Source organism: Salvia splendens, chromosome 6, assembly GCF_004379255.2.
Source record: "Salvia splendens isolate huo1 chromosome 6, SspV2, whole genome shotgun sequence".
NCBI classification, from domain to species: domain Eukaryota; kingdom Viridiplantae; phylum Streptophyta; class Magnoliopsida; order Lamiales; family Lamiaceae; genus Salvia; species Salvia splendens.
In genome coordinates, this window is record NC_056037.1 from 5,640,874 (window position 1) to 5,667,568 (window position 26,695).

The window sequence follows — 26,695 nt, forward strand, 5'->3', positions numbered from 1 at the left end:
AATCGAACCACGTAATCCTTTGTGTCGTGATCCGTATTTTTACTTGCATTTACTAACACCAGTAATTCGCCGAATCATCACTGGCGCCGTCTGTGGGAAACAGAGAACCAAATCTGTGATAAAGCGAATTTTTGATCCTTTTTCCACCAAAAACAAAAAAAATGCATACCAGATCACATAACACCCGTGCCTCCGTCCGTGATAACCATGAGGAAGCTAATCCAGCAGCCCATAGGCCTGGAAAGCAACCTCGTGAGAAATCTACTTCCAGTTCTCACGGAGAAGGAACAAGCCGCTCAAAGACTCATCACACCGAGTCTTCCCAGCAGCCCAATTTGAACGAGGCTGTCAAGTTGTTTTTGGCCGAGAAGCAGGAGGAGTTCTTAACCTTCCTGCAGAAAAGCCAACAGCCGGAGAAGACAACGACGGATTCTCCCTCCTCATCTAGGCATGAAAGTCACTACCGCAGTAGTGACGTGTCTTCCAGGAGAAAGAATCCTCAACCCCGACATATTCCTGTTCCTCCTCGGTACCGGAACCACAGGAGAACTCCATCTCCTCCGTACCGAAGAGATGTCGGGTTCGCCATGTACGGAGCATTAAAGACTCCGTTCTCGAACGCTATCACCCGAACTCCTTTGCCGCGGAACTACCGAACTCCGTCGATAACCTATGACGGACTCATGGATCCTCATGATTTCTTGGGACGCTATCAATATAACATGGCGAACCAGGGTCTCAACGAGGTCCACATGTGCAAGCTGTTTCCCGAGCTGCTCATCGGGAACGCAAGAAGATGGTTCGATAGCCTCCCCCAAGGCAGCATTAGATCTTACCGAGATCTAATGGATGCATTCCATAGGAGGTTCTTTCAGAAAGCGGAAGTCCGAATCACTTCGGCTCAGCTGCTTTCTATACGTCAAGGTCGCGACGAAAAGATCAGCGACTTCATGACGAGATTCCACAAGGAATGCCTACAAGTAGATGATCTCAACGATCTACTTGTCATTTCGGCATTCCAAAATGGAATCCTGCCCGGAGCTCTCTACAGAAAGCTCGTGGAGTGCGGTCCGCAAACAGCTCAAGAAATGTGGGACATTGCGGACCAGTTTTCCCGTGCGGATGAGGCAGACCGTCGAAAACGGTCTTTAGACAGCTCATCCCGAGGAGACGAAAAGAAGCCCGATCATAGCGATCAGAGGCTTCCTCGCCGAACTCCTTTTGAAAGAATTCAAAGGGCACCGGTACAAGGCAGATTGGGACCACGTCTCAATCCTGAGAAGCCGCCCGCTCAGTTCGTACCCTTAAACAAGTCAAGAGCGGAAATTTTCGAACTACATTCCGATATGTTCGAAAAACCAAGGCGGATGACGAAATCGGCCGCGCGGCGACCTCAGGATCAATATTGCTCCTTCCATCAAGCCCACGGACACGATACCGAGGAGTGCCGAGATTTGGCTGCAGGTATTGATGTTCTTGTGAAAACAGGAACGTTAAAAAAATACCAAAGCAAGCAGCCGAAAAAGAACAAAAGGCAGAGAGGTGCGAACTGCAATCCTCAGGATCCGAAAAGGCATGAAGATCCCGAAGACGACGACGAGCCGCAATATGATGGAGTAATCCAGACTATTGATGCTCTCCCTGCCGGGAAGACTAAGTCGTCCCTAAAAGCAGAACGTAGAAGTTCCAATCAAGAGGAGCCGACGCATAAAAGGCTGAAGAAAGACGAAGTGATTACATTTTCAGATGCCGATCCCGTCCCAGCCATCTCTCCTCACCAAGACGCTATTGTCATTCAAGCTGGAGTGGCAAACAAACTGATCCACAGAGTATTTGTGGATACAGGAGCGTCAGTCAGCGTTCTTTTTAAAGAATGTTTCGATAAAATGGAAGTGGATCCAGCTCGGCTCAGTCCGGCTCCACTTCCTCTGAAAAGTTTCGCCCAGGAGGATACCCGCCCTGAAGGTAGTATCAGCCTTCCGATCACGGTGGGAAAAGCGCCTACAAGCTCCAATACGATGATCGAGTTTTTTGTGGTGAAAGCTCGGTCCCCGTACAACATCATCCTGGGAAGAGACTGGCTCAACACAGTTCGGGCCGTTTGCTCTACTTATCACCTCACCATCAAGATCCCCACTAAAGGTGGGATAGCGGTCATCCGAGGTGATCAAAAGAGAGCAAAAGAATGTCTGCAGATTGCGCTTAAAAGTGCCGAGCAATCAGTTCGGCACCATCAAGCATAGCAATCACAGAAACCGGAGTCAGAGGCAAGCGAGATGACTGAAGTCACTTCAGAGCCGAACTCAATGACCGTTCAGTTATACGAAGATGATCCATCCAGAACGGTTAAGATCGGCTTCGCGGGAACGCCTCTACTTCGGGAAAAAACCATCCAGCTCCTCAAGGAGTATAAAGACGTCTTTGCATGGTCTCCGTTGGACATGACCGGAGTGCCCCCCGAGGTAATCATTCATCGGTTAAATATTGATCCTTCGGTCCGGCCGATAAAACAGAAGCAAAGACTCTTTGCGGCAGAACGAAATCAAGTCATCCATAACGAAGTCCGTCAATTATTAAAGGCGGATGTGTTATTCGAAGTGAAGTATCCTTCGTGGGTGGCCAATCCTGTGATGATCAAGAAAAAAGGAGGAGGATGGCGGATGTGCATAGATTTTACCGATCTAAACAAGCACTGTCCTAAAGATTGCTATCCCCTTCCGAATATAGATAAAAAAGTAGAAGCTTTGATCGGCTTCGAAATTTTCTGTTTTCTTGATTTATACAAAGGATATCACCAAGTATTGATGGATGAGAGTGACGCTCCGAAAACAGCTTTCATTACCGATTTCGGCATTTTCGCTTATAAAAAGATGCCATTCGGTTTAAAGAATGCCGGAGCCACTTATCAAAGGATGGTAGACAAGCTTTTTCGGCACCTGATTGGAAAGGAGGTCGAAGTGTATGTTGACGATATAGTCGTCAAAAGCAAAAGCACTTCGGAGTACGAGCACAACCTCAAGTCCACTCTCAACGTGCTCAAGAAAGCCAACCTCAAACTTAATCCCCAAAAGTGTACCTTTTTGGTAGATTCGGGAAAGTTTCTGGGTTGTTGGGTTTCAAAGGACGGACTCAAGGCAAACCCCTCAAAAGTTCAAGTCGTTCAGAACATGGCAATGCCGAAGTCCATACATGACGTGCAAAGGCTAACCGGATGTCTAGCCGCACTGAGTCGATTCCTTTCCCGATCAGCCGAAAAGCAACTGCCGTTCTTCAAGGTGTTGAAAAAGGCACCAAAGTTCGAGTGGGGAGCCGAGCAGAAAAAGGCCTTTGACGAGCTCAAAAGTTATCTAGCCGAGCTTCCTATTCTCTCTGCTCCAACCGAAGCCGAAGTAATATTCTTATACTTAGCGGCATCAGATCAAACCATCAGCGCGGTGCTTGTACGAGAAGAAGGCCTAAAGCAGTTTCCCATCTACTTTACAAGCCGAGCATTAAGAGGTCCAGAAACAAGGTATCAACCTCTGGAAAAAATTGCTCTGGCGTTAGTAAATGCAGCAAGGAGACTGCGGCCATACTTCTATGCTCACCAGGTATGCGTCTTAACCGATCTGCCTCTTCGGCAAGTTTTGACCAAGCCAGAAGCATCAGGCAGAATCGCCAGATGGGCCATAGAGCTGGGAGAACACTCAATCGAGTACCTACCTCGGAAAGCCATCAAGGGACAAGCCTTGGCAGATTTTCTTACAGAGGCCAAGTTCGATCAAGCAATCCCTGTCATTGCCGAACAGAAAAAGTCTGCCAATGCCGAACTAGCACAGCCCTTGGAATCCGAAGTAGAGCCGCCAGACTGCTGGAGCGGATTCATAGATGGAGCTTCAAACAAGATGGGAAGTGGAGCCGGTATTTTACTCGTCGCTCCCGACGGACACGAGGTAACCTACTCACTTCGGTTCCTATTCCCCACTACTAATAATGAAGCCGAGTACGAAGCCCTCCTTGCCGGACTCCAGTTAGCGCAAAGTCTGCTTGTCAAATCTCTCAAAGTCCATTGTGATTCCCAAGTCATAGTAAATCACATGTTGGGTACAAGTGAAGCTCGTGACGAGAGAATGAAGAAGTATTTGGACAAAGCGCAAAGCATCAGCCGAAGTTTCTCCTATTTTCGGATAATCCGCGTTCCCAGAGCGGAAAATAGCCGAGCAGATACCTTAAGTAAGTTGGCCTCAGATCCGAGCTCAAAGGCGGAAGAATTAATGCATCGAAGCATTGATGAAGCCGAGGTACATTCAGTATCCAGCTCGCCGAACTGGATGACGCCGATCTTGCAGTATCTGGATCAAGGACAATTGCCCGAGGATAAAAGAGAAGCTCGGAAGATCACGTGCCGAGCACTTCGGTACGAACTTCATGAAGGAGTCCTCTTTAGAAAGTCTTACCTCCAGCCGTTATTGCGGTGCGTAGGACCAGAAGAGACGGACTACATCCTCAGAGAAGTTCATGAAGGATCGTGCGGCAGCCACATCGGAGCTAGAGCTTTAGCTAAAAAAGTTCTAAGATGGGGATATTATTGGCCAACCTTGGTACAAGAAGCAGTGCAGCTCGTCAAGACATGCCCGAAGTGCCAAATCCATGCCAATATCCCAAGGATGCCGCAGACCGATCTATCCACTATGCAAAGCCCTTGGCCTTTCATGCAATGGGGCATAGACATAGTGGGACCACTTCCTCAAGCTCCTCGGCAAATGAAATTCCTAATCGTTGCCGTGGACTACTTTACGAAGTGGGTGGAAGCTGAACCATTAGCTACGATAACAAGCTCGAAGGCATTGGATTTCGTCTGGAAGAACATAGTGTGCCGATTTGGCATACCCCACATCCTCATCTCGGATAACGGGACTCAGTTCACCGACAAGACGTTCAAGAATTGGTGCCAAGAGCTGAATATTCAACAGCGGTTCACTTCGGTCTCTCATCCACAAGCAAACGGACAAACGGAGGTAACAAATCGTATCCTGGTGAAAGGGTTAAAAGCTCGGTTAGAACAAGCCAAAGGACAATGGGTAGAAAATCTCCCTCAAGTCCTATGGTCCTACCGAACTACACCCACAACCTCCAACGGTGAAACTCCGTACAGTCTGGTGTACGGCACTGAAGCCGTAATTCCGGTGGAGATCGGCGTACCCAGTCCCCGAACTCTAAATTTCTCCTCAGAAATGAATGACGACGGACTGAGAGCCGAGCTAGATCTTGCCGAAGAAAGAAGAGAATTGGCATGCATAAAAGCAGCCAAGTACAAGGAGCAAGTAGCCCGGTATTACAACCAAAGGGTGAAGAAGCTGCAATTTCAAGTGGGAGATCTCGTCCTGAGAAACAACGAAGTAAGCCGAGCAGAAAAGCTGGGCAAGCTCGAACCCACATGGGAAGGTCCGTATCGGGTGTCAGAAGTCCTCGGCAAAGGGTCTTACAAATTGGCTCACATGTCAGGAGAACAGGTACCCCGAACATGGCACATTTCCAACCTCAAAAGTTCCATTTGTAAGAGACAGTCCGGTCAGTCAGTCTTGAGTCCTTTTTGGTCAATGTGCTTTATTTGGTTTACTTGGTCTTTATTTGTCTCTGTGCGTTTTGTCTGTGTGTTTTGTCTGTCTCTGTGCGTGTCGTCTCTTACAAATGTTACTGAGGTATCTTGTTCTTCGAAGGCTGATCCCCTTCTTAGAACATATGCAAGCTAACGATTGTGAGTCAAAGCTTCTACAGAAGATACAAGACCACAATTCAGCTTAAACAAGCAGTTCGTCTGAAACGAGCTGCAATAAGCCAACGATTGTGAAGTCACAGCTTCTAAAGAGGATACAAGACCACAATTCAGCTTAAACAAGCACTTCGTCTGAAACGAACTGCAACAAAAGTCCGATTCTCGCGATAAAACTTGCCTGAATTAGGACAAGGGAAAGTCCGATCCACGCGATAAAACTCGCCGAATTAGGACAAGGGAAAGTCCGATCCCCAAATTAGGACAACGGAAAGTCCGATCCGAGCGATAAAACTCGCCAAATTAGGACACAAGCTTAGTCCGGTCAAAGATGTTTATTTCATCAGACCAAAGACGAGTCCGGTCAAAGAAGAGTTCACTTCATAAAACCGAAGACAAACATCAACTTACCCCGTACCTTTATTCAGAATGCCGAACTAATTCACTTCGCTTTCCGGGGGGGGTAGTGATGGAGTACGTACTAAACAAAGCCCAACAGCAGTAAAGCCCAAGAAAGAGTATCAGTTCGGCATGACTAAAGAGTATCAGTCCGGCACAACCAAAGAGTTCGGCCCCAGCCTACAGCTCGGTAAAAGCCAACCGATCAAACTCTGCTCTCAGGTCGGCATCAAGCTCTACTCTCAGATCGGCAAAAGCTGCTCGGCAATAATTCAGCAGTTCGGTCTCAGTTTTCGACCGAACTGGGAAATAGCGGACTCATGCATGACCTCCACGACATCCACGACATAATTGCTGATGATGTAAGCCACCGCCTAGTTAGTGGCCACGCAGGATCTCATGACCTCCATGACCTCCACGACTTAGGGTGGTGACGCAAGCCACGATCTCAGTTCAATATATAAATAGAACTCAGATCTGACAGAAGGGGGCTGACTTTTTCGTTCTCTAGAGACAAAATAGATTATATAGCAAGTGTATTGTAAGCTGTAATCCCAGATCAAGCAATACAACTCTGCCCTCCTTTCTTCCCGTGGACGTAGATTTACTTCAGTAAATCGAACCACGTAATCCTTTGTGTCGTGATCCGTATTTTTACTTGCATTTACTAACACCAGTAATTCGCCGAATCATCATCCGGCGCATTCTGATTTTTGTCGTCGGTGGGATTCGGCGTTCCCTCGCGAATCGGGCAGTGTAGTCGTTCCAGGAGGAGGTGCACTGGGTCAACAATTTTAGTTCGCCGGCACAAGATAAAGTACCCCCCTGATTACACATATTCGCCTATGAGAAGTTTCATTTTTATGCAACGAGGAGCATTTATACTGTTAGTATGCCTTGAATCTGTACTGGTTGCCACTAGCCAAACGAGAGTCTTGCTGGCCTAGCCCGTCGTCTGTGTGCCTATTTATATAGAAGTAGGGCACACAACTTTGTAATCTGAATACAATCTGTTCTCTGTTTCTTGCCCGTGGACGTAGCCAACATAATGTTGGTGAACCACGTAAATTCTGTGTCACTTTACGTTTCTGTCTGTCTCAATTATACAATTACTTATTCTGTTACAACATATATGATTTCAATTGCAAGCATATAATTTGGCTTATAAAACCACTTGTATAAAATTGATGGTTGCTGCACCCAACATTGGTGAAGCTGGTTGGACTGTAAAGTGTTGTGTGCTAGCGCAATTGGTGGTTCGTGATTACTCGTGCACATTGATTAACATTCTGTTTATATAGTATGTTGTTGGGTACTGCAGAAAGTTTTATTCTGATAGGACATAATGTAGCACGATGAGCCCCTCCACCTAGCTGTACATTTTCCTAGAAGATATCATGCTTGTATATCGAATAAAGACAACTGTACTCATCCACCGCTACATGAATGCTAGGACACGAAGGGCTAAGCGTTTAATTGTGGAGCACGCAAGAAGGTACAATGTCCTAAATTAAATCCCTACATTACACTATAATTTCGATGGTGACATCTATCTAACTCATTCAATTACATCACACCATAACTTCGATGGTGATATCTAAATCATTTAATCTAGATAGATGTCACCATCGAAGTTATGGTGTGATGTAATGAGAGGCGATGGTTGATATAGAGGTAATCCATCTCTTTGGAAAAAATATATACACCTCTGGCAAATAAAAAATTGAATTCTATTTGAGGATCCAACTTACATTAGTCCTATTCTACCTCCAATCACCATTACTCTTTGGAAAAAGAATTGTTCAAGGTTAAATGTTCGGCCCAAAAGAAAAAAATTAAACCAAAAGACTTAAAATTAAGTCTTTATCACTATATTTTAAAATTAGAGTATAAATACCCCCAATATCAGGCATTAAGTTGCAATAAACCCGAGAGAAGATTGGAGCATAAAGTTAAGAGATAAACTAACAAGTAAAAATATATAGTACTAATTTTTTTGTTACAAATTTATATATGCATGATTCGGCCTTCTGCAATTCAATCGAATCCAACAAAAAATGTAATTTCTATAAGGGGCATCAAAGCAATTGAGGGTTGCATGTTGCATAGATACTTTTATCAGAAGTGATGCTCAAATCCGCATAATCTCTTCTTTAACTTTTACCAACTTTCCAATAAAGCATAATTGTGGCAATGTATATTTTGGATAGGAATATTAAATTGTGGGGATTAAAACTATAATTTATACCTATTCATCATGTTGCACCATAATTTAGAACTTTGATTTATTGATTAGCACCATAATTTAGAACTTCGATTTAGGAGTGAACAAAATAGCTGAAATTCCAAAGTTCGATCCAAATCAAATTGATATTAAAATTTTGGTTCAGATATTTTGAATTTTTGATTCAGATCAGATCATATTTTTTAACAATTTAGATATTTGTACAAATTATTTTCAAATCCTAAGTAATTTAAAATCTAAAATGTACTGTTATAGTAATTCATAGGCTGCTAAGGAAATATAGGAGTATTAGCTTATTGACTTAGTAAATAGCCAAAATATCCTCATGGTCTAATTAATCGTCTATAAAGTTAAAACTTGAATATAAATGCCTACAAACATACAAAGTGAGCTAATAACTTTGTGTTAATGTTTCTTTGTATAAGATTAATATATGGACGCTTCTTATATATTGAATTAATGTTTTTACAATAATTATAAATAATAGAATTAGATCGACGATGGTTTCGAATGTTTGACCGATTAATTGAAGAGAAAATGTAATTAAACAAAATTAATGATATTATGATTAGTACTATAAGTGATTAAAAACAACACTTACGACAAACTTTACATGAAACCCTCTTAATTTGAGTTAATATCTTTTCGAACCCCAAATCTGTTTAGTGAAGAAGCCCACCAATCTCAACTCTCCATTCCACTCTCCATTTCCCTCTACAGAAAGAGAGGAAAGAGAGGCGAAGGTCTGATCTCCCTCGCTCTTGAATCTCTTCGCTTCTGCTCAGTTAACGCCTCACTTTGTTATTGCTCAGGTTTCGCTTTTCTTCTCAGTTCTCAGCTGGTAGTTTTTCTTGTATGAATTATATATCCATGTTGTTTAGCAGTGTAGTTGCTGTTAATGACGGCTGAATTTATTGCTCCGGGTTGTGAAGTTATTATGCACCTGTTCTTCGTCATTATTTCAATTGTAAATTTTAAATTAAATTTGGGTTTAAGTGGTGAAGATTCGTCATCTCGCGGTTTCAATTCATGTATATCTGCGTGAAGTGGCTCCAGTGTTTCTGGCGATATGAATCCTTCGATTGTAGTAGAAGCATGATGGAGAAAACTTTTGAAATGTTTTGGCAGTGTATTTATTGCTGGAGCTTCTGCTATGTAATTGGTGTATTATGAATTTGTAAGCTGGTATTCTGTTTTGGGCTGTTGAAGTGTGTTTATTATGAGAATGTTTTGTTATTGGTAAACAGCTTATTTTTCTATTTTGTTGTAAGAGTGTGCTTTTGCTGATTTTGGTTGCTTAAATAGGACATGAAGGTTTAGAGTTAGAATGAGCGACTGAGAGAAGTGTGTGTGCTATGTTCCGTTTACTCTAACCATTCTGGAGAGATTGCTTTGGAGAATATCTCATGATTGTAAGATTGGAGAATTGTAGATAGAAGATGTGTTGCAAGCATAAATATGAAAGATGCCTTTGGAAAACTCTCCACATGTCGGTTTATTTTGGCTTTAGAATTGTTTAAATTTTTAAGTAGAGTGGCTGAATTTATGGAATTGTGGATTCTAATAATATTAAAAGCAAAAAAAAAATTGTTGCTGGATATGGGACCTAAACATAATCGTCGGGACTTATTTTATCTTTAATTTTCTTTAATTTGTTGAAAAACTTCTTGATTTATGGGTTGACTGTGCACTAATAAGGACTCTGTTTTTGGTTATTCCAGCTACTTGGAAATTCAAGCGGGGGTTTAACACTCCAAATTCCCAATGCTAGCTCTTGGTTCTTAAAATTTGTGATTCTAAATTAAACATATTTCGAGTGGGTATACATAGAGAAACCATGGACAGGGATACTGGTTCTGGTGGTCCATCAACACCTAGTGGGCCTACTGCACGGTTACGTAGGCGGAAAGGCTCAAATGAGGTTTGTCAGGGCTTGTTTTGTTATTTTTAATTCAATCTGGTATTTAGTATTTACAGCTGAATATATAAATAACTACTAACTAAAATAACTCTTAAGTAAACCTGTACATTGATATTGCATTTGTTTTTCTTTGCTTAGGCAATCTATAGATAACCTTAAGCTATTTTAGCTTTTGAATTCTACTAATTTATTCGGAACTGCTTTCAAAGATTTCATATATTTGCCTTTTATGTCAGGTTCCTCCAGAAGTTGAAACAAATGGCGATCGTTTACTTTTCAAAGACCGTAACAAGTACAAGTCAATGTTAATCCGCACATATTCAACTGTTTGGATGATTGGAGGCTTTGTCTCGATAATATACTTGGGTCACCTTTATATATGGGCCATGGTAGTGGTTATTCAAATATTTATGGCTAAGGAGCTGTTCAATTTGCTTAGGAAGGCACATGAAGACCGGCAACTCCCTGGTTTTAGGCTCTTGAATTGGTGAGTAGCTTAGCTTTTTGCCAACTCTCACATATTTTTGTTGGTTATTCTCTTTTATGGACTTCAGATTTTATTAATCCTTATTCCTGAGCTTGTTCTGTATGATTTATATACTTGGAATTTTTCTGTGTTTTGACCCGCTTGCATAGTTATTACAGGGTGGCGTCAATTACATAAATTTGGACTTGCTGAGCTTGCTATCTATCTCATTAATCCCGACCTCCTTCTCTCTCTCTCTTTGTTTTTTTTGTCTTGTCTATTGGTCTAACATTCTCTTACATGAGATCACTTCATACTCTTCAGGCACTTCTTCTTCACAGTCATGCTTTTTGTATACGGTCGAATTCTCAGTCAAAGGCTTGTGAATACTGTGACTATGGACAAATTTTTGTATAAGCTGGTGGGAAGGCTTATAAAGTATCATATGGTTACCTGTTATTTCTTGTATATCGCAGGTTGGTAAATGGTTGTTGTTACTCATTTTTCTTCTGTAGATTTTTGTATGCATTATTAGGCTGTATTTAACTACTGATTTTCCTTTTTCAGTTTGTTAAATGTCTGTGTACTAGTATGTAGGATGTCCTGTACATATTTGGATAAGAAACTGAGTATTACCTCCCTTGGTTGGTTCAGGTTTTATGTGGTTCATCCTTACATTAAAGAAGAAGATGTACAAATATCAGTTTAGCCAATACGCTTGGACGCATATGATTTTGATTGTGGTGTTTACCCAATCAGCCTTTACAGTGGCTAATATTTTTGAAGGAATATTCTGGTAAGACAACTTTGGTTTCCCTGTTTACTGTAAAATGTAAATAATTACTTTGGATTTCCACCTCCAAAGTAGTAGTTACAGGAATGGGCTGATGATGATAACATAAAAATGCATTTTCTATAACCCTGTCATTTTTCATTATAAAATTGTTATTTGCTTCAATTTCGTGCCCCCAAAATATTTGTGCCAGTATTGTGATATTACTCTAATACGATTATAACTTTCTGGTTGAGTCAACAAAGGGAGTTACATACATTAAAGCTTGAATATGCTGTAGGAGAATTTTTTACAAGAATAATTGAGGATGAATAAACATTGATAATTGTACTACTGTGATTCCTTTTACTGTTTTGTTTATGTATCTTGATGACTTCAACTTAGCTTTCCCTGAAAGTAGTGCCTAAATCATACACCTATCACATACTACCATTACTAAGAAGTGAAATGGTGCTTGCTGATTGTATTATACTAATAAGTTTGAACTATTATGTTACAACCTAAAGCACAAGATAACGACAATTGCAGGTTCCTTCTTCCAGCATCACTTATTGTCATCAATGACATTGCTGCTTACATTTTTGGGTTCTTCTTCGGGAGAACTCCTTTGATCAAACTCTCACCAAGGAAAACATGGGAAGGCTTTATTGGAGCGTCTTTTGCAACTATGATCTCGGCCTTTATGGTTAGTAAGCCATCCATTTTTTTCAATAAAAACCTGAAACAATGGATACATCATCTTCAGTAAAAGTTTTTAGTTCCGCTACCAAGGTCTATATTTGTTCTTCAAATTTATATATCGTTTCAGATTTCTCAAAAGTTTTCATGAATTGTGATTAATCTGTTTACTCACAGGCCTCTTTTGTATCTTAGAATGAGTTCATCTTTAAACTACGTAAAGTATATTTATGGGTAATCTACCTTAATAGTTATACTTGAGCTGGTTCAAAAATTTTGGCAGTAAATTTATCAAATTTCTCATTTTTTTTCTTCAGCTGGCAAATATATTGGGTCGCTTCCAGTGGTTAACATGCCCAAGAAAGGTAATTGTGACAATTTCTTAGTTGGAGATTATTAATCTATTTGTTGGTGGAGCACTTGAAACTTTCTATTTGATTTTTTTAGGATTTGTCAACTGGTTGGCTTGAATGTGATCCTGGTCCACTGTTTAAGCCTGAGTATTTTACTGTCCCACAGTGGTTTCCTGAATGGGTAAGCGCTTAATCTATTGTTTGAGCCTCAGTAATAGCTCTTATCACCTAAGATCTTTACTTTTATCAAGATAATTGATTTTAAGGCTAATTTTATTCTTTCAGCTGTTTGCTGAAATTCTGTCATCTTTGTAGTCTACCTGGCGAAATACAGTTTAAAGTTGGCTAATTATGAGCTGCAATACACTTCTTGCAGTTTCCTTGGAGAGAGATTTCTATTTTACCTGTCCAGTGGCATGCATTATGTCTTGGTCTTTTTGCATCAATAATAGCACCTTTTGGAGGCTTTTTTGCCAGTGGCTTTAAACGGGCTTTCAAGATCAAGGTTTGGAAACCATCTGTCAAAGTTAAATTTCTTTTGCTGGAGTTCTGTACATACTCTTGCCTCTCGATAATTTTCTGGTTTGTTTCAGGATTTTGGAGATAGCATTCCTGGACATGGTGGTATCACAGATAGAATGGATTGCCAGGTCGGTTCCAAAAACTTTGTGATTTATGAACTGCAAGCAATTCGAAGTTGCACCTTATGACTGACTGCCCCTCATTTTTATACATCGCATCAATGGCTACTAATTTCTCAAACTCTCTTGGTGGTTGATCTTTTTACTTTTTTTGTTAAATATTCTAGATGCAACCATGACTTCATTTTTTGATTAGGTATATTGGTATAGAATAGTTGTTAATAGCCTATAGGGTATTGATTTTTCTTTTCCATCCCCTGTTATTATGGCAATGCTCCATTGCACATGGAAAGATGGGAGGAAAAGTAGTTGGGGAAGCAGTAGGTATTTTTTTAATTAAGTTGGAAGGTGATAAATGTCTTGATGATGTTTGAGTTGGTCTGAACAGTTGCTGACATTTGTGTCCCACTTAAATTCTTGAACTGATTTCGTAACAACTATGTCCTCTTGAGGTACTTCCCATTTTCTGCTTATTAACACTAACCAATATGCAGATGGTGATGGCCGTCTTTGCATACATATATCACCAATCGTTCATTGTACCACAGAGCCTGTCAATCGAGATGATCATGGACCAGGTATGTACCTGTGACCGTCTACACCGAAATACGATTGTTTGCTCTTATGACTGAAAATTATATCGGTTTTGTAGATTCTAATGAACCTGACGTTTGAGGAGCAGAGAGCACTATACACAAAACTCGGCCAGATTATCATGGAGAAGCAGTTTGGAGAATCCTGAATCTCACTAGAAGCCTTTGCTTTCACTAGCCATGTGTTTTTAGTTTTATTTTTGCCTTTTTATTTGTTTTTTCTTCATTTCTATATGCTTTTGTGATGTTGATTTTAGGTTGCCCGTATTGTATAGCACATTTTTGTAGCTTCTGACTTTGTGTTAGTTACTAGTACTTTTTTTGGAGTTTCAGTGTGTAGCAAAAACTTAAAAACACATTTTGATATGTTGCAAAAACAGATGAAATAAACATGTTTTAATCGGTATACAAAATTAGAATTTGGTCGAAGTTGATCAATCGACAAAGCTAGTAGAGAATTTTACACTCAGAACTCATAACAACTACTCCACTAATGAAGTTAAAAACCTACGTGCTTAACATAACGAGGAAATCATACATATCCACACAGATACTCTCATGATAATTAAAATACAAGAATTACAGGGCTTCTCTAAAGATGTAGCTCCATTTTTCTTCTACACTATTAAGTTAAAAGTCTTGATCACGTTTACAAACAACTTGTAAGCATATACCTCTCATTCTCAATGGTACTTCAGGAAGCTATGCCATCTAAGCCGTTCAAAGCAACCGGCCCAAGGCCGTCCGCATCAATGGTTGCCAGAACTCTAAATTCCCTATATTTGTCCTCAATCCACCTAACAGCATAGACCGAGTATCGTACCACCACACCAATCCCAATCTTGGATGAATCATCCCGAACATAGGTTCTCTCCCCCGGAACAAATAAGTAATTTGGCATAAGTCGGGTTGATAAGTAAACCATGTGCATGGGTCCAGATTTGAGAAAGACACCACCCGTAACTACGTGTTGCACTACCCCAGTCAAGACCTCCCCAGCCACAGGTATAAAGACTCGGCAGCGAAAGACTACTGGAAAAAGAATGTGGTCTGGACAGAGCTTGTTGTCGCCGCGCCCTATACGGATCAATTTGGTTACTGCAAGCATGTAACCATGTTTGCAGGCCTTGTCTTTAGACAATTGCTTTAGAGAGCGGCCAACTACATAGCTTGTTAAGATCTCTTTGTTTATGTCTACGCTCTTCACAGAAACCCACACTTGATGGGTTAATACTACTTCTCGCAGCATATCACTGACCTACATACAACAACAAAACATAATTCTATTGCGCGCACACAAAAAAAAAACACAATATTTCAGTTGTCCAAAAGGAAAAAAAAGCCCATCATTTGTTGCTTGAAAACTCGCAAACTCTCCATGTATACAAATAACAAGACACGTTTTTTATTCTAGTTGAACTCACAATTCCAAAGGACCAAAACATCCGCAGGAAAAATGAGGTATATGTGCAGATCGCCATGGACAACACAGATCAATTTGTCACACCAAATTTAATGCCAACTTTAACAATTTTAAATAGAAATTTTTGTTAAAAAAAAAGAAGTTTTAACAGCACATAATCGCAATCCTAATCCGCTGAGTCTACAAGATATACATTTTTAGAGGAGGGGGAAGCAGGAATTTAACAATATTCATGAATTTATAAGAGTCAAATAAACTGAAATCCAAAATAAAAGTACATGATTTAGCATAGAAAACTAGATATTGAAACGGGTATTCTTTTCTGCATTTCATACATCGGTGGAAAATTCTTACTTGGAGAAAATCGAAAACAGGCGGCTTGATTAAAAGCAAAGATGATACTCAGCTACAGAGAAAATTTCACCCCAGGTTTGAGAGAGAGATCCTTGCTTACATAATTTGTCTGTAAAAAAGAAACGGATCTGAGATGTCATAAAATTATAAAATTTGAAAGGGGGAAATTTGAACGAAGCATTGCAATTCTGTTTATGATTTGTTTCATTTGATTTTTCCGAATTCTTAGTTTACTCACTTGTTTCGACCATGTGTACTGAATTGTCGTGTACTTGTAAAAAATTCTTAATTTCTTGAGTTTTGCATAATATGGTTAATCAAGAAAAAATGTGAATTCCTTACCTGTATATTTAACAACGAATATACGCATAAATGAATTATAAGACCATGTATGTGGGCAACACTGGATAGAGGGTCAACATATAAAGATTAAAAATTAAAATAATTAAAAGGTTGGAAATTGGGAGTGAGCTGGTTATTTACCGAACTAGGTCCAGTTCCATGAAACAATACAAAAATGTGACATGCGTCTTTGTATTTTCACTAACTTTTACAAATTTAGATATACTTCACTTACCAACATTTCAGAGTTCGATTTTTAGCCCAATGAATAATCATTTCATTCACTTGTAGTATATTAATACTAAGCACAATGAATGATCATTTCATTTGTAAGTTTTTTGATCTTTAACATAATGAATGATCATTTCTATTGTGCATCGAACACGACAAATTAAAAGCAGCTCGCTTATAGCATTAGCAATGGGGCGCGCCTAGCTCGCTTAGAGCATTAGCAATGGGGCGCCCCTAGGCGCGCCCTATGCACCGCCACTTCATCATTTTTATCCTCCTACCCTCCCACTTGCAGTGTGGCACCCTAAGGCGCGCCCTATGGCACACCCTATATGTTTTACTATTGTTTAGTTATTAATTTAAATGTTTTCAAATATTTAATGCATACTAATTAAAAAACACAACGAGTAGCTAAAAACCGGCGAAGACTGCATTGATTAAACAAAAGTTACACGATTCAAGTTGGCTAATCTACGCAATTCCCAACTTCCGGCGCAGCTCATCGATCAACCCCCGGAGATATTCGGCTTGGGCGGGGTCCGTACACTTCGCAAGGGCCTTGTGCGTCTGCAACAAGGTCTTCGCCATCGAGGCTGTTGCCAACGACTCATACGCGGCGGCCGTCGGGGTCAGGATCGGCGATAGGGTGGCGGCGGTCGAGGATGATGTCGCCGTCGCCTTCCCCTTGTTCTTCGCAGCCTAGACGCCAATGGGATGCTGGGAGGACATCGGTGTGCCGGAACTCTCTTCCTCCGTGTACGTCCGGTTGAGGTCCACCAGACGAGTTCCGCTTTCGCTGCTCGTGTAACCACCAGCTTCGGTGGTCTTCGTCCTCTTTGGCCCACCGATGTGCAGAATCCCGCCTTGGAACTTCTGCTTGTCCCTCAAGAGCGCCCAAATAGCCAAATGCTTGAAGTCGCCGTACAGGGACTGGTACGACAACATCGCTCTATCGCGCACGTCGCTCAAGCTCTCGCCGCTCCCCTGCTCCCTCGCGCACTTCTCGTACTCTGCCGCAAACAGGTTGACTTGCTTCTTCACCTGATCCCAGTGCTTGCGGAACTGCTCCCATTGGTGCTTGTACGCGGTCGGCGGCTTCACCGCATTGCAGCGCTCGGCGATGTGCTCCCAGTACGCGAGCTGCTTCTGGTTGTTCGCGAATATCGGGTCTTCCGATATATCCACCCAACACCTCACCAAGACGAGAGTTTCATCCCACTGGTAGTTCGTACGGCCGGGGGCGTATTCTTCATTCATTGTCGGAGGTGGCATCTTGTCGCGTGTTGCCGGATCCGCTTCTTTTTGGCGGGGGCGGCGGATGGGGTGGCGTCGGCGGCGGCGGCGCGGCGGGAGGGGGCGACGAGTCGGTTTGGAGACGGCTCCATGTCAGACAAACAATACGATTTCGTACTAAATTCGGCATCGTACTGCGTGTTGGCGTCGAACGACCGATATTCATCGGGTTCTGTACCCGGCCAACGCGCATCACCACTAAACATCGGACTATTGGGGACTTGAATCCATTTCGTAGTAAATGTGAGTTTCGAGAGTGGAATGGTGAAATGAAATGTTACAAATGAATGTGGGGTAGGGAGTATTTATACCAAATTTTTGAATTTAACATTTAAAAACAAAATTAAAAAACGCGTGCCATCGTCCGCGCCCATCGTCCGCCAAACCCACAATGGTGCCCGATGCCGCGGACGATGGCCTATCGTCCGTGTCCATCGTCCGCCGAGCCCACAGTGGTGTCCGATGCTGCGGACGATGGCGCGGACGATAGGCCATCGTCCGCACTTCTTCCGAGCCCGAAGCTTAGGGCGTGACCTATGGCGAGCACCCACAATGGAGGCATCATCCGCGCCCGAGGACGATGGCACGCATAGGGCGTGTTATCGAGCGCCCCATTGCGCCCTTATCTTGTGATACATATTTCATCTCCAATATCTCATTATTTTTACAATCTAAAATTTATGTATTAGAATAGATTCATTCCGAAGGCATCTATATATACCTTCATAACTTTATTACTCTGATCATTCGTAATTAAGCCAAATACATCCATGTCATTTTCTCTATAAATATCAAAATGTCATATCACTATTATCACTTCCCATACCAAACATAAGAGCACCCATAATGGGGCGGACGATAGGCCGCCGATGCCTGTGGGCGCGCCATCGTCCGCCCGATGCATCGTCCGTCCAATGTGGGCGGCCCGGACGATGCAACGCGTTTTTATTTTTATTTTTAATTTCGAAAAATTTATTTATATAAATACCCCCTACCACACCTTCAATTGTAAACTTTCCGTTCACTTTTCCACACTCAAATTACACTATAAAATGGATTCCGGTGAATACCCAAGTCCGAATAGTCCGATGTTTGGGGGTGGTGCACGTTGGCCGGGTACAGACCCTCACGAATATCGGTCGTTCGACTCCAACACGCAGTACGATCCCGAATTCAGTACGAATTTGGCCGTCTCCAACTCGCCTCGCCGCCGCCCCGCCAGAAAGAAGCGGAACCGGCACAAGGCGTACAAGGTGACACCTCCGGAAACGAATGAAGAGTAAGCCCCCGGGAGGATGAACTACCAATCAGATGAAACCCTCGTCTTGGCGAGGTGTTGGGTGGATATATCGGAGGACCCGGTATTCGCGAACAACCAAAAGCAGGTTGCATACTGGGAGCGCATCGCCGAGCGCTACAATGTGGCGAAGCCGCCGAGCGCGTACAAGCGCCATAGGGAGCAGCTCCGCAAGCACTGGGATCAAGTGAAGAAGCAAGTCAACCTGTTCTCGGCGGAGTACGAGAAGTGCTCGAGGGAGCAGGGAAGCAGCGAGATCTTGAGCGATGTGCGCGATAGAGCGCTGTTGTCGTACCAGTCAATGTACGACGACTTCAAGCATTTCAACATTTGGGTGCTCTTGAAGGACAAGCAGAAGTTTCAGGGTGTGATTCTGCCATCGGCTGCGCCAAAGAGGACGAGGACCACCAAAACAAGTACTTACACAAGCAGCGAAAGCGGCGCATATCCGGTGGACCTCAACCGGACGATGTACGAGGAGGAGGAGAGTTCCGGCACACCGGTGTCTTCCCGACGTCCCATTGGCGTCAAGGCTGCGAAGAACAAGGGGAAGGGAAAGGCGAAGGCGACATCCTCCTCGCAAGCCGTGGCCGCCCCCCCCTCCCCAGAACGTTGTTGGACACGCACAACGCCCTCATGCAATGTCAGAACCCGGCCAAAGTCGAATACCTCCAAGGGATGATCGATGAGCTGCGCCGCAAGTTGAGACTTTTGTATAGTAGTCAACCTTTTTTTTATTTCTAACTCGTGTAAAACTTTTTTTTAATCAATGTAGGATTTGTCGTTTTTAATTAATCGTGGTATTTTTTAATTATTTTGCATTGACATATTTGAAAACATTTAAATTAATTAACAAAACAATAGTGAAACCTATAGGGCAGCTTATAGGGCGCCCAACTGCAGGTGGAAGGGTAGGAGGATAAAATGCTGACGTGGCGGTGCATAGTGCGGGCTTTAAGGCGTCCCTTAGGACGCTCCACTGCTAATGCTCTAAGAGGACACTACTACTTATACTTACTGTACTAGTAGTAGAATGATTTTAAGAGCATTAGTAAAAAGACCAAATTGCCTAAATCCTCAAAAGAGTATTTTCATATAAAAATAGCAAAATGATCAATTTCGAGATAAACCCTTAGTTTAGGGATATCTGACGATATTTTTAAAGTTCAGGGACTATGGACGAGATAAACCCATAATCCAAGGACCATTTTTGTAGTTTACTCTTTTTTTAACAAAAAGTTAAACTAAATCGTTATCCAATATGCAAAATTCGCATGAAGATGAAGTTGTCTTTCACTAAATTTGTAGCAGAACTAAACAGTATCACAACAACAAAACTTGGGAAACTCAACATTTTCCCTTTCCAGCACGTAGGAAATAGTCCCAAATAGAGCTAGCCTAGCCAATGCACACAAGCACACTGAGTCTGGTAGACTATCACCACACACAACTTATACTTGACAGGAATGAATCGTGAGGAGTGGGTGGGGCACCAATACCAGGCCTACCGTGCTTGACTGGGTTTGTACGAGATAGAGAACTCAGCGAGGTAGAGGTCTTTCCGTTGTACACTCCCAAAACACTTCCTATCATCTCAGGAACGATGATCATGTTCCTCACGTGGGTCCTGACTAAGGCGCTGGGGCTTCACGTTTCTGGAATAGTTGATATTCCACACCAGTTAGGCCAGGCAATAGAAAATCACAAAGAGTCTAAACCAAAGGATAATACTACTATTATTAAGAATAGCATCAATTAAGTAAGTTGAAGGGCTGAAGGGGGGATTCATTGCAAGACACAAAAGCCTATAAAAATTAAAAAGTGAAGATGTAACCAACCAAACAAGGGCAGAAAATGCAACCATACTAATAGCAAAGGAAGCTAGAAGTATAAGTAAAACTATGAGCACTTACGCAGCTTCTTAATCAAGGCCATGGGCTTCCTCTTCAAACCTCTCTGGAATCTACTCGTTCAACATTTAAAATTAACGAGATGCAAAACTTAATCCAAAGAAATCAACAATTTAACAGCTATAATTTGATTTATTTATAATAATTTTAACAAACAAATACTATATGTATCTGAAACCACTTGCAAGGCCATTTGAATCTCTATAAACAGAAAGGAATAGAAATAAAAATGGGTACCGTCTTCGGGCTCGGGCACTGAGGAGCTTGACGAGGTCATCGGTGGAAGCTAAACTTCTTGAACGTTCTCTTTTTCGGCACCTGACCTCGGCTTCCACGTCCGCCTGAAATATGCAACACATAAAATACAGTCACAAATACAGATTGGATGAAGAGTTACCATGGTTGCCGGTTGGTGGGGAGTTCGGAACTGCTGCTTGAAGGTGTGTGGCTACAGATTTTAATATATGTTATGTTAGGTATACTGAACAGCGGATCTAGATATGGATATTTTTAAATATTTTTTCAGTTAATAATTAAGAGCATCCGCTATTACAATAGCGGATGTCCCGGCGGACGTCGGACCGGCGTGCCAGACGTCCGCACGGGACGTCAGCCATTAGACATCATGCATACGGGTACGGACGTCCGCTGCGGACACCGGAGTTCCGCGGCTTTTCGGGACCTCCGCCATTGCGTTGACACGACGGACGTCCAAGCAGACATCCCGATTTTTTTATTGTTTTTTATGGATGTCCGTCGGGATGTCTTTGGGGATGTCCGTCGTTGTGTAGTGGGATGTCCTTATGACGTGGCAGTGCAGTGAGATGTCCTTATGACGCGGCAGGAGGTGTTTTTGGGAAGTCCGTCGGGATGTCCGCTGGGACATCCGTCCCATTGTGGATGCCCTAAGGCCACCCGCAACGCATCACGCGGGTGGCCAGTAATCCGTCACTAAGGGATGAGACGATGGAGTGACGCGTTGCAGCGCCCCGTCTCGTCCCCATCCCGCCACACGTTCCGTCCCGCCGTAACGGATGGCGAGACATCTCGCCACGCGCCATGCGTGACACCCAATCGCCGACCCGCGAGTGGGCATCGTCACGCTGACGCAATAAATCATTTTTTTAATCCGAATTAAAAACAAATTAAAAAATGAAAAAACGGTAATATTACTGTTATATTACCGTATTTTTACTCTATAAATACTCCTAATTCATCATCATTTCACGCACAAATACACATCTATTATTCCCAAATCATCTCCATTTTCTCTCCAATTTTCATCTAACATTTCTTCACAAAATGTCCGGACGGAAACTTTGGCGGTGGCTGCTCTGGCCGGTTCGACATCAACACGTTTGGTGACTGGGGGGCATGTACAATGTCCTGGGTGGTGGATCCGGTTCGTCGACATCGGGCACCCAGGGTTCGTCGACGCCGAGGGGTACCAACCACCCCATTTTGATGTGGATGCATACGCCCGTCCCTTCGCCCCGAGGTATTCGCAGGGATTATCCCAGATTCGGGAGGATTATTCTGTTGAACCCACTCCGAAAGAAGGCCGAGGCGGAGGAGGAAGCCGAGGCGGTGGAGAAGGCCGAGGCGATGGAAGCTCCAGGGCGGAGGCGGACGAGAAGGAGGATCTAGGCCGGCATCCGTACAGCCCCAAAGAAACGCTGGCGGTGTACAACGCCTGGATCAGCGTCTCATACGATCCCATCGTCGGGAATCAACAACCCCGGAAGTGCTTCTGGGAAAAGGTCACCGAGGCCTACCACGAGATTAAGCCGAAGGGGTCCCGCCGCCACACATATAAGATGCTTCGTGCTCACTTTGACCGAGTCGACAGAGAGGTCAAAAAATTTTGCGCCATCTACAAGAGTGAAACGGCTCATTACCAAAGCGGAGCCACGGGAGCCGGCATTCTGAGGTCGGCTTTGCGAGTCTCTACGACGACACCGCCAAACAATTCAAAATGTCGATGTTTGGGAAGTCGTCAAAGACGAGGAAAGGTGGGCCGGCGGTGTCCGATCCAGCTCGGGCTCGACCTCGAAGCGCACGAAGCACACGGCGGGTGGCCAATACTCGTCTAGTGAGGGCGGTTCGGGCAGCGCCGTACAAGAGTTTACCTCGCAGGAGGTTGAGGGCGCGACAGACGATGCCAGGGGGTCCTCCCGTTGGCGCCGTCGGCCGCAAGGGAGAAATGCGGCGAATGCGGCTAGAGGGAGGAGGGGCCGAGCCGAATCAAGCCAGGCGGGCTCGGGCTCAGGGGCACCCTCGAACTCCCTAATGTCCATGTACATGACCACCACAATGGCGAACACTTACCGCATGACGCCTCCCCAATACCAAGCCTATCTTGCCGGAATTGAGTTTATGGCAAGACAACTTAGTATTCCGCCTCCAGGTGGCTTCAGTGCACCTCCACCGCCTTCGGGGGATGATTCGCCGGCGGAGTAGTTTTTTTTATTTTCTATAAAATTGTATTTTCAATTATGTAATTTTTATTTTTTACGATTTTAATTATGTGTTTTTTTTTTGTTTTTTTAAATTTTAAGTTGTATTTTTTTTTATTTTTAATGAAGTGTGTTTTTATTAATTGAATTTGTTGGAAATAAAAATAAAAAATGAAATCGAATGAATAGTAATTTAAGGGACTGATAAGAGATGGAGGGTTGCAGGTTCCGTCCCTTAGTTAAGAGATAGAGTAAAAAAGTACAGTGGAGTCCATTAATAGTAATTTAAGGGACAGATAAGTGGCAGCGTTGCAGATGACCGGAGAATTGTAATTCCAGCTATCGCTTCATTATGATGATTTGTCCTTTCTTTTATATTCAGTCAACGGGACTTGGTTCTAAACTTCTAATTAACTTAACGAGTCGCTTCATTATGATGATTTGTCCTTTCTTTTATTGTAAAAATGGTTCAGTCTTTATAACACAATAAATAAATCGAAAATTGTTTCGGATGAGTGAGAAATAAATGCATATGGTAGTATATAATTTAGATATTTTTATTTATAAAAATATAATTTAGTTCTTAGAAACATGAAAAATACCTACTTCCAAGTCTGGGAATAAAAGTCTCATTTTTTCATTTTGGCATGTCAACGGATAAGAGTCTCCATTATAAATCGTAAGTGCCCCATATTCACTAACTCATTTGACTTACATGTCATTAAAACTTAGTACTACTATATACAACACTGGCGGATCCAGCTTAAAACAAGGGGGTACGACTATACCCCAAATAATTGTGCTCATAATGTACTATTGAGATTTCTCATTGTGAAATGTGTTAGTGGCGCAGCGGTTGAAATGTGTTTTCTACAAGCAGAGACCTAAGGGCGATCCCTCTTAGTCCCAGGGATTTTAGTTATTGATTTTGTTCTCTATTTACTATACTTATTTACTTATAGATTTTATATTTTATAGATTATCATTATGTTCTCTATTTTGTACTCCATACTTTTAGGACCTTTTTTATGTTCTTTTTGGTCAAATATAATTCTTGAAAAATAAATTAAATTTCATAATTGTACATCATGAGATATTTGAGAACACATCCAAACATTATAATTTTTGACTGATTTTTAAAATTGCAAGACATGCCAAAATTTGACAAAATTATGTTATTTTTCCTACAATTGACCAAAATATTTAATATGCATATCAACTTAAAAATATTACTCGAATAAATCCGTTCAATCTTCTTTCTCTTTTACAACCTTTTTTCGTCAGGGCTCATTTATAAATTGTTTATCATGCAATCGACAGAAAAAGCATACATTTTTACCAATTTTCTCCATATGAAAAGTTAAGATGTTCCTTTAACTTAAAATGCTCTCTGCCTTATGTAATCCTATTTATTCATTTTGATGTTTTATCTAAGTTGAGTTGTTATTAAATCTGCACGTTATGTGTTGCGCGTCATTTTTACTATGTTCATAAACTAAGAATTAAATTATTTTAATAGTTTAATAGTATTGGAAAGTATAGAAGCTAAGGACAAAACTGTATACAACACCATAAGCAAATCTTCGAAATGAACATTATCTAATTTCTATTGACAACACAAATTAAATAGTAATAAGTTAATAATATAGAAATCATTAAAACAATAGCACCAGTGGTCTAGTGGTAGAATAGTACCCTGCCACGGTACAGACCCGGGTTCGATTCCCGGCTGGTGCAATTCGGCTGTGATGATTGACTTCAGTGTTTGGTATTGGGTTACCCACTTCTTCTGATATGTTTCAAGATAGTCAAAGTCCCTATCTGAGCCCAAACTTTTTTTTTATATTATATTGTTTTAGAATTAGAGGGTTGGACTTAAATCACTAATTCATTAATTATTGAATTTCCATTGTTTCAATTTTAAATTCGGTATGCCACAAAAGTCGTCAATACAAGTACAAACACAGCATGATATATACTCATATATGGGGTTTTTTTTCTAGAATGAAACTTAGATTCCGTGTTTGTACTGAACTTTTTTTTTATTCCGGAGTCATGCGTCTCCTTTTAATGAAACGCATGACGATTATGCGTCTTTGTGCAAATCACCCGACCGGGTGATTTGCCACTTGCACTCTCACAATTCGAAAAAATTGAGAGACGCATGTCCCTCATGCGTCTCTCACAAAGACGCATAATCGTCATGCGTTTCATTAAAAGGAGACGCATGAGGGTCATGCGTCTCTCCCAAACACGGAATAAAAAAAAATTCAGTACAAACACGGAATCTAAGTTTCATTCTAGAACAAAAATAGAAAAAAACCCCTCGTATATGCTTCTGTAGCTTATTAATTCATCTACTTATTCTATTAGTTTTATGGAATACAGTATGCTTTATTTTTTCTGAAAAGGTAATCAAATTATGGAAAATTATTTTAGTATTCACAATTAATAAAAAAATTATTAAAATCACCATTCAACACCAACAATTAATTACAATAATTAAATTTCCTACTGATTCCATATGTTTTGATTTTTGAATTGTACTATAGTTTACCCAATGATAAGATTACCATACAACAAATACAAAATGATAGGTAAAATGTGGACTTTCCGTTTTACTATTGAAGAGTTATATCATCTCAGATTCACATCATCAAAAATTTAAGGGTAAATAGCCATTCAAATCACTAAATTTGATCAAAATCTGATATATCCTACAAAGTTTAAAATCCGTTAATTAAATCACAAAAATTTCATTTTTTCTAGTTTATCCCATGAGTCAAATTTTAGGTCATAAACTTGTTGATGTGGGTTGAGATTTAAATCACAAAACAAATGAGTGTATAATCTAAAGTGTAATCACAAATAGCTTAATCTTAAAGTTGGATTGAGATTATTTAAATCAAGAAAAAGATGTGTATATAATCCAAAATATAATCACAAGGAGTTTAATTTTAAAGTTGTATTGAGATTTCAAGATGAATTTCAATATAGAGATGCAAAGATTCCACCTAAAATTTAAAATATGGGATAAACTAGAAAAAAATTGAAACTTATTGATTTAATTAGCGGATTTTAAACTTTGTGGGATAGACAAATTTTGACCAAACTTGATGATTTAAATGACTATTTACCAAAACATAAATAGAGAGTTCAAACAAAAAAACAATGGACAAGCATCTCTGCGACGAGCTCCTTGAAGAAATCTTCCGCCGCCACCTATCCCTTTGCTTCACCGGCCCTCAACACAAGACAATAATCTTCAAATTGAAGAAAACAGAGACGCCTTTGATTTGGAATTGAATTTCTCTGTCTGAGATTTCCGCCGGACTTTCTGTGGAGAAAGTGCAAGAAGCTCCACCTCAAGAGCTGCGAAAGCGTCGGAGATCACGCTTCATTTTCGAAATTTCTGAAATCCTCCAACAGTTGAGAACTTGCAGAAGCATAGTCGATTCTGTGCTGCTGAAACTCGCCGCCGATTGCATTTCTCTCCAATCGATGGAGAGAGCCTCCTCCACTTCATCAATCACATTGGATTTGAGATT

At 41.6% G+C, this 26,695-nt stretch overlaps 1 protein-coding gene, 2 long non-coding RNA genes and 1 other non-coding gene across 7 annotated transcripts; 2 read left to right on the forward strand and 2 right to left on the reverse strand.

Annotated features, from left to right (window-relative positions):
- The first annotated feature begins 9,048 nt into the window (after positions 1 to 9,048).
- Positions 9,049 to 14,257, forward strand: LOC121808375 (phosphatidate cytidylyltransferase 1-like). 4 transcript variants are annotated; one of them, XM_042208829.1, is made up of 12 exons: positions 9,051 to 9,208; positions 10,118 to 10,317; positions 10,554 to 10,804; positions 11,108 to 11,259; positions 11,438 to 11,579; positions 12,105 to 12,261; positions 12,572 to 12,619; positions 12,702 to 12,788; positions 12,984 to 13,112; positions 13,201 to 13,257; positions 13,743 to 13,826; positions 13,901 to 14,257. In XM_042208829.1, exons 2-12 carry the CDS (start codon positions 10,234 to 10,236, stop codon positions 13,988 to 13,990), a joined length of 1,281 nt encoding a protein of 426 aa, XP_042064763.1. In that variant the 5' UTR covers positions 9,051 to 9,208; positions 10,118 to 10,233; the 3' UTR covers positions 13,991 to 14,257. The 4 variants fall into 4 exon arrangements, with proteins under 4 accessions (XP_042064766.1, XP_042064763.1, XP_042064765.1 ...); XM_042208831.1 differs by lacking the exon at positions 9,051 to 9,208 and adding an exon at positions 9,228 to 9,558; XM_042208830.1 differs by lacking the exon at positions 9,051 to 9,208 and adding an exon at positions 9,228 to 9,551.
- Positions 14,258 to 15,670: 1,413 nt separating this feature from the next.
- LOC121808377 lies at positions 15,671 to 15,955 on the reverse strand. Its single transcript, XR_006052177.1, has 2 exons — positions 15,857 to 15,955; positions 15,671 to 15,727 (listed from the first exon to the last, which is right to left on the reverse strand). It is a non-coding gene; the product is annotated as an uncharacterized LOC121808377 (long non-coding RNA).
- Positions 15,956 to 20,056: 4,101 nt separating this feature from the next.
- LOC121807157 lies at positions 20,057 to 21,152 on the reverse strand. Its single transcript, XR_006051761.1, has 3 exons — positions 20,929 to 21,152; positions 20,695 to 20,744; positions 20,057 to 20,436 (listed from the first exon to the last, which is right to left on the reverse strand). It is a non-coding gene; the product is annotated as an uncharacterized LOC121807157 (long non-coding RNA).
- A 3,661-nt stretch (positions 21,153 to 24,813) lies between these two features.
- On the forward strand, positions 24,814 to 24,884 carry TRNAG-GCC. Its single transcript has one exon. It is a non-coding gene; the product is annotated as a tRNA-Gly (tRNA).
- The last annotated feature ends 1,811 nt before the right edge of the window (positions 24,885 to 26,695 follow it).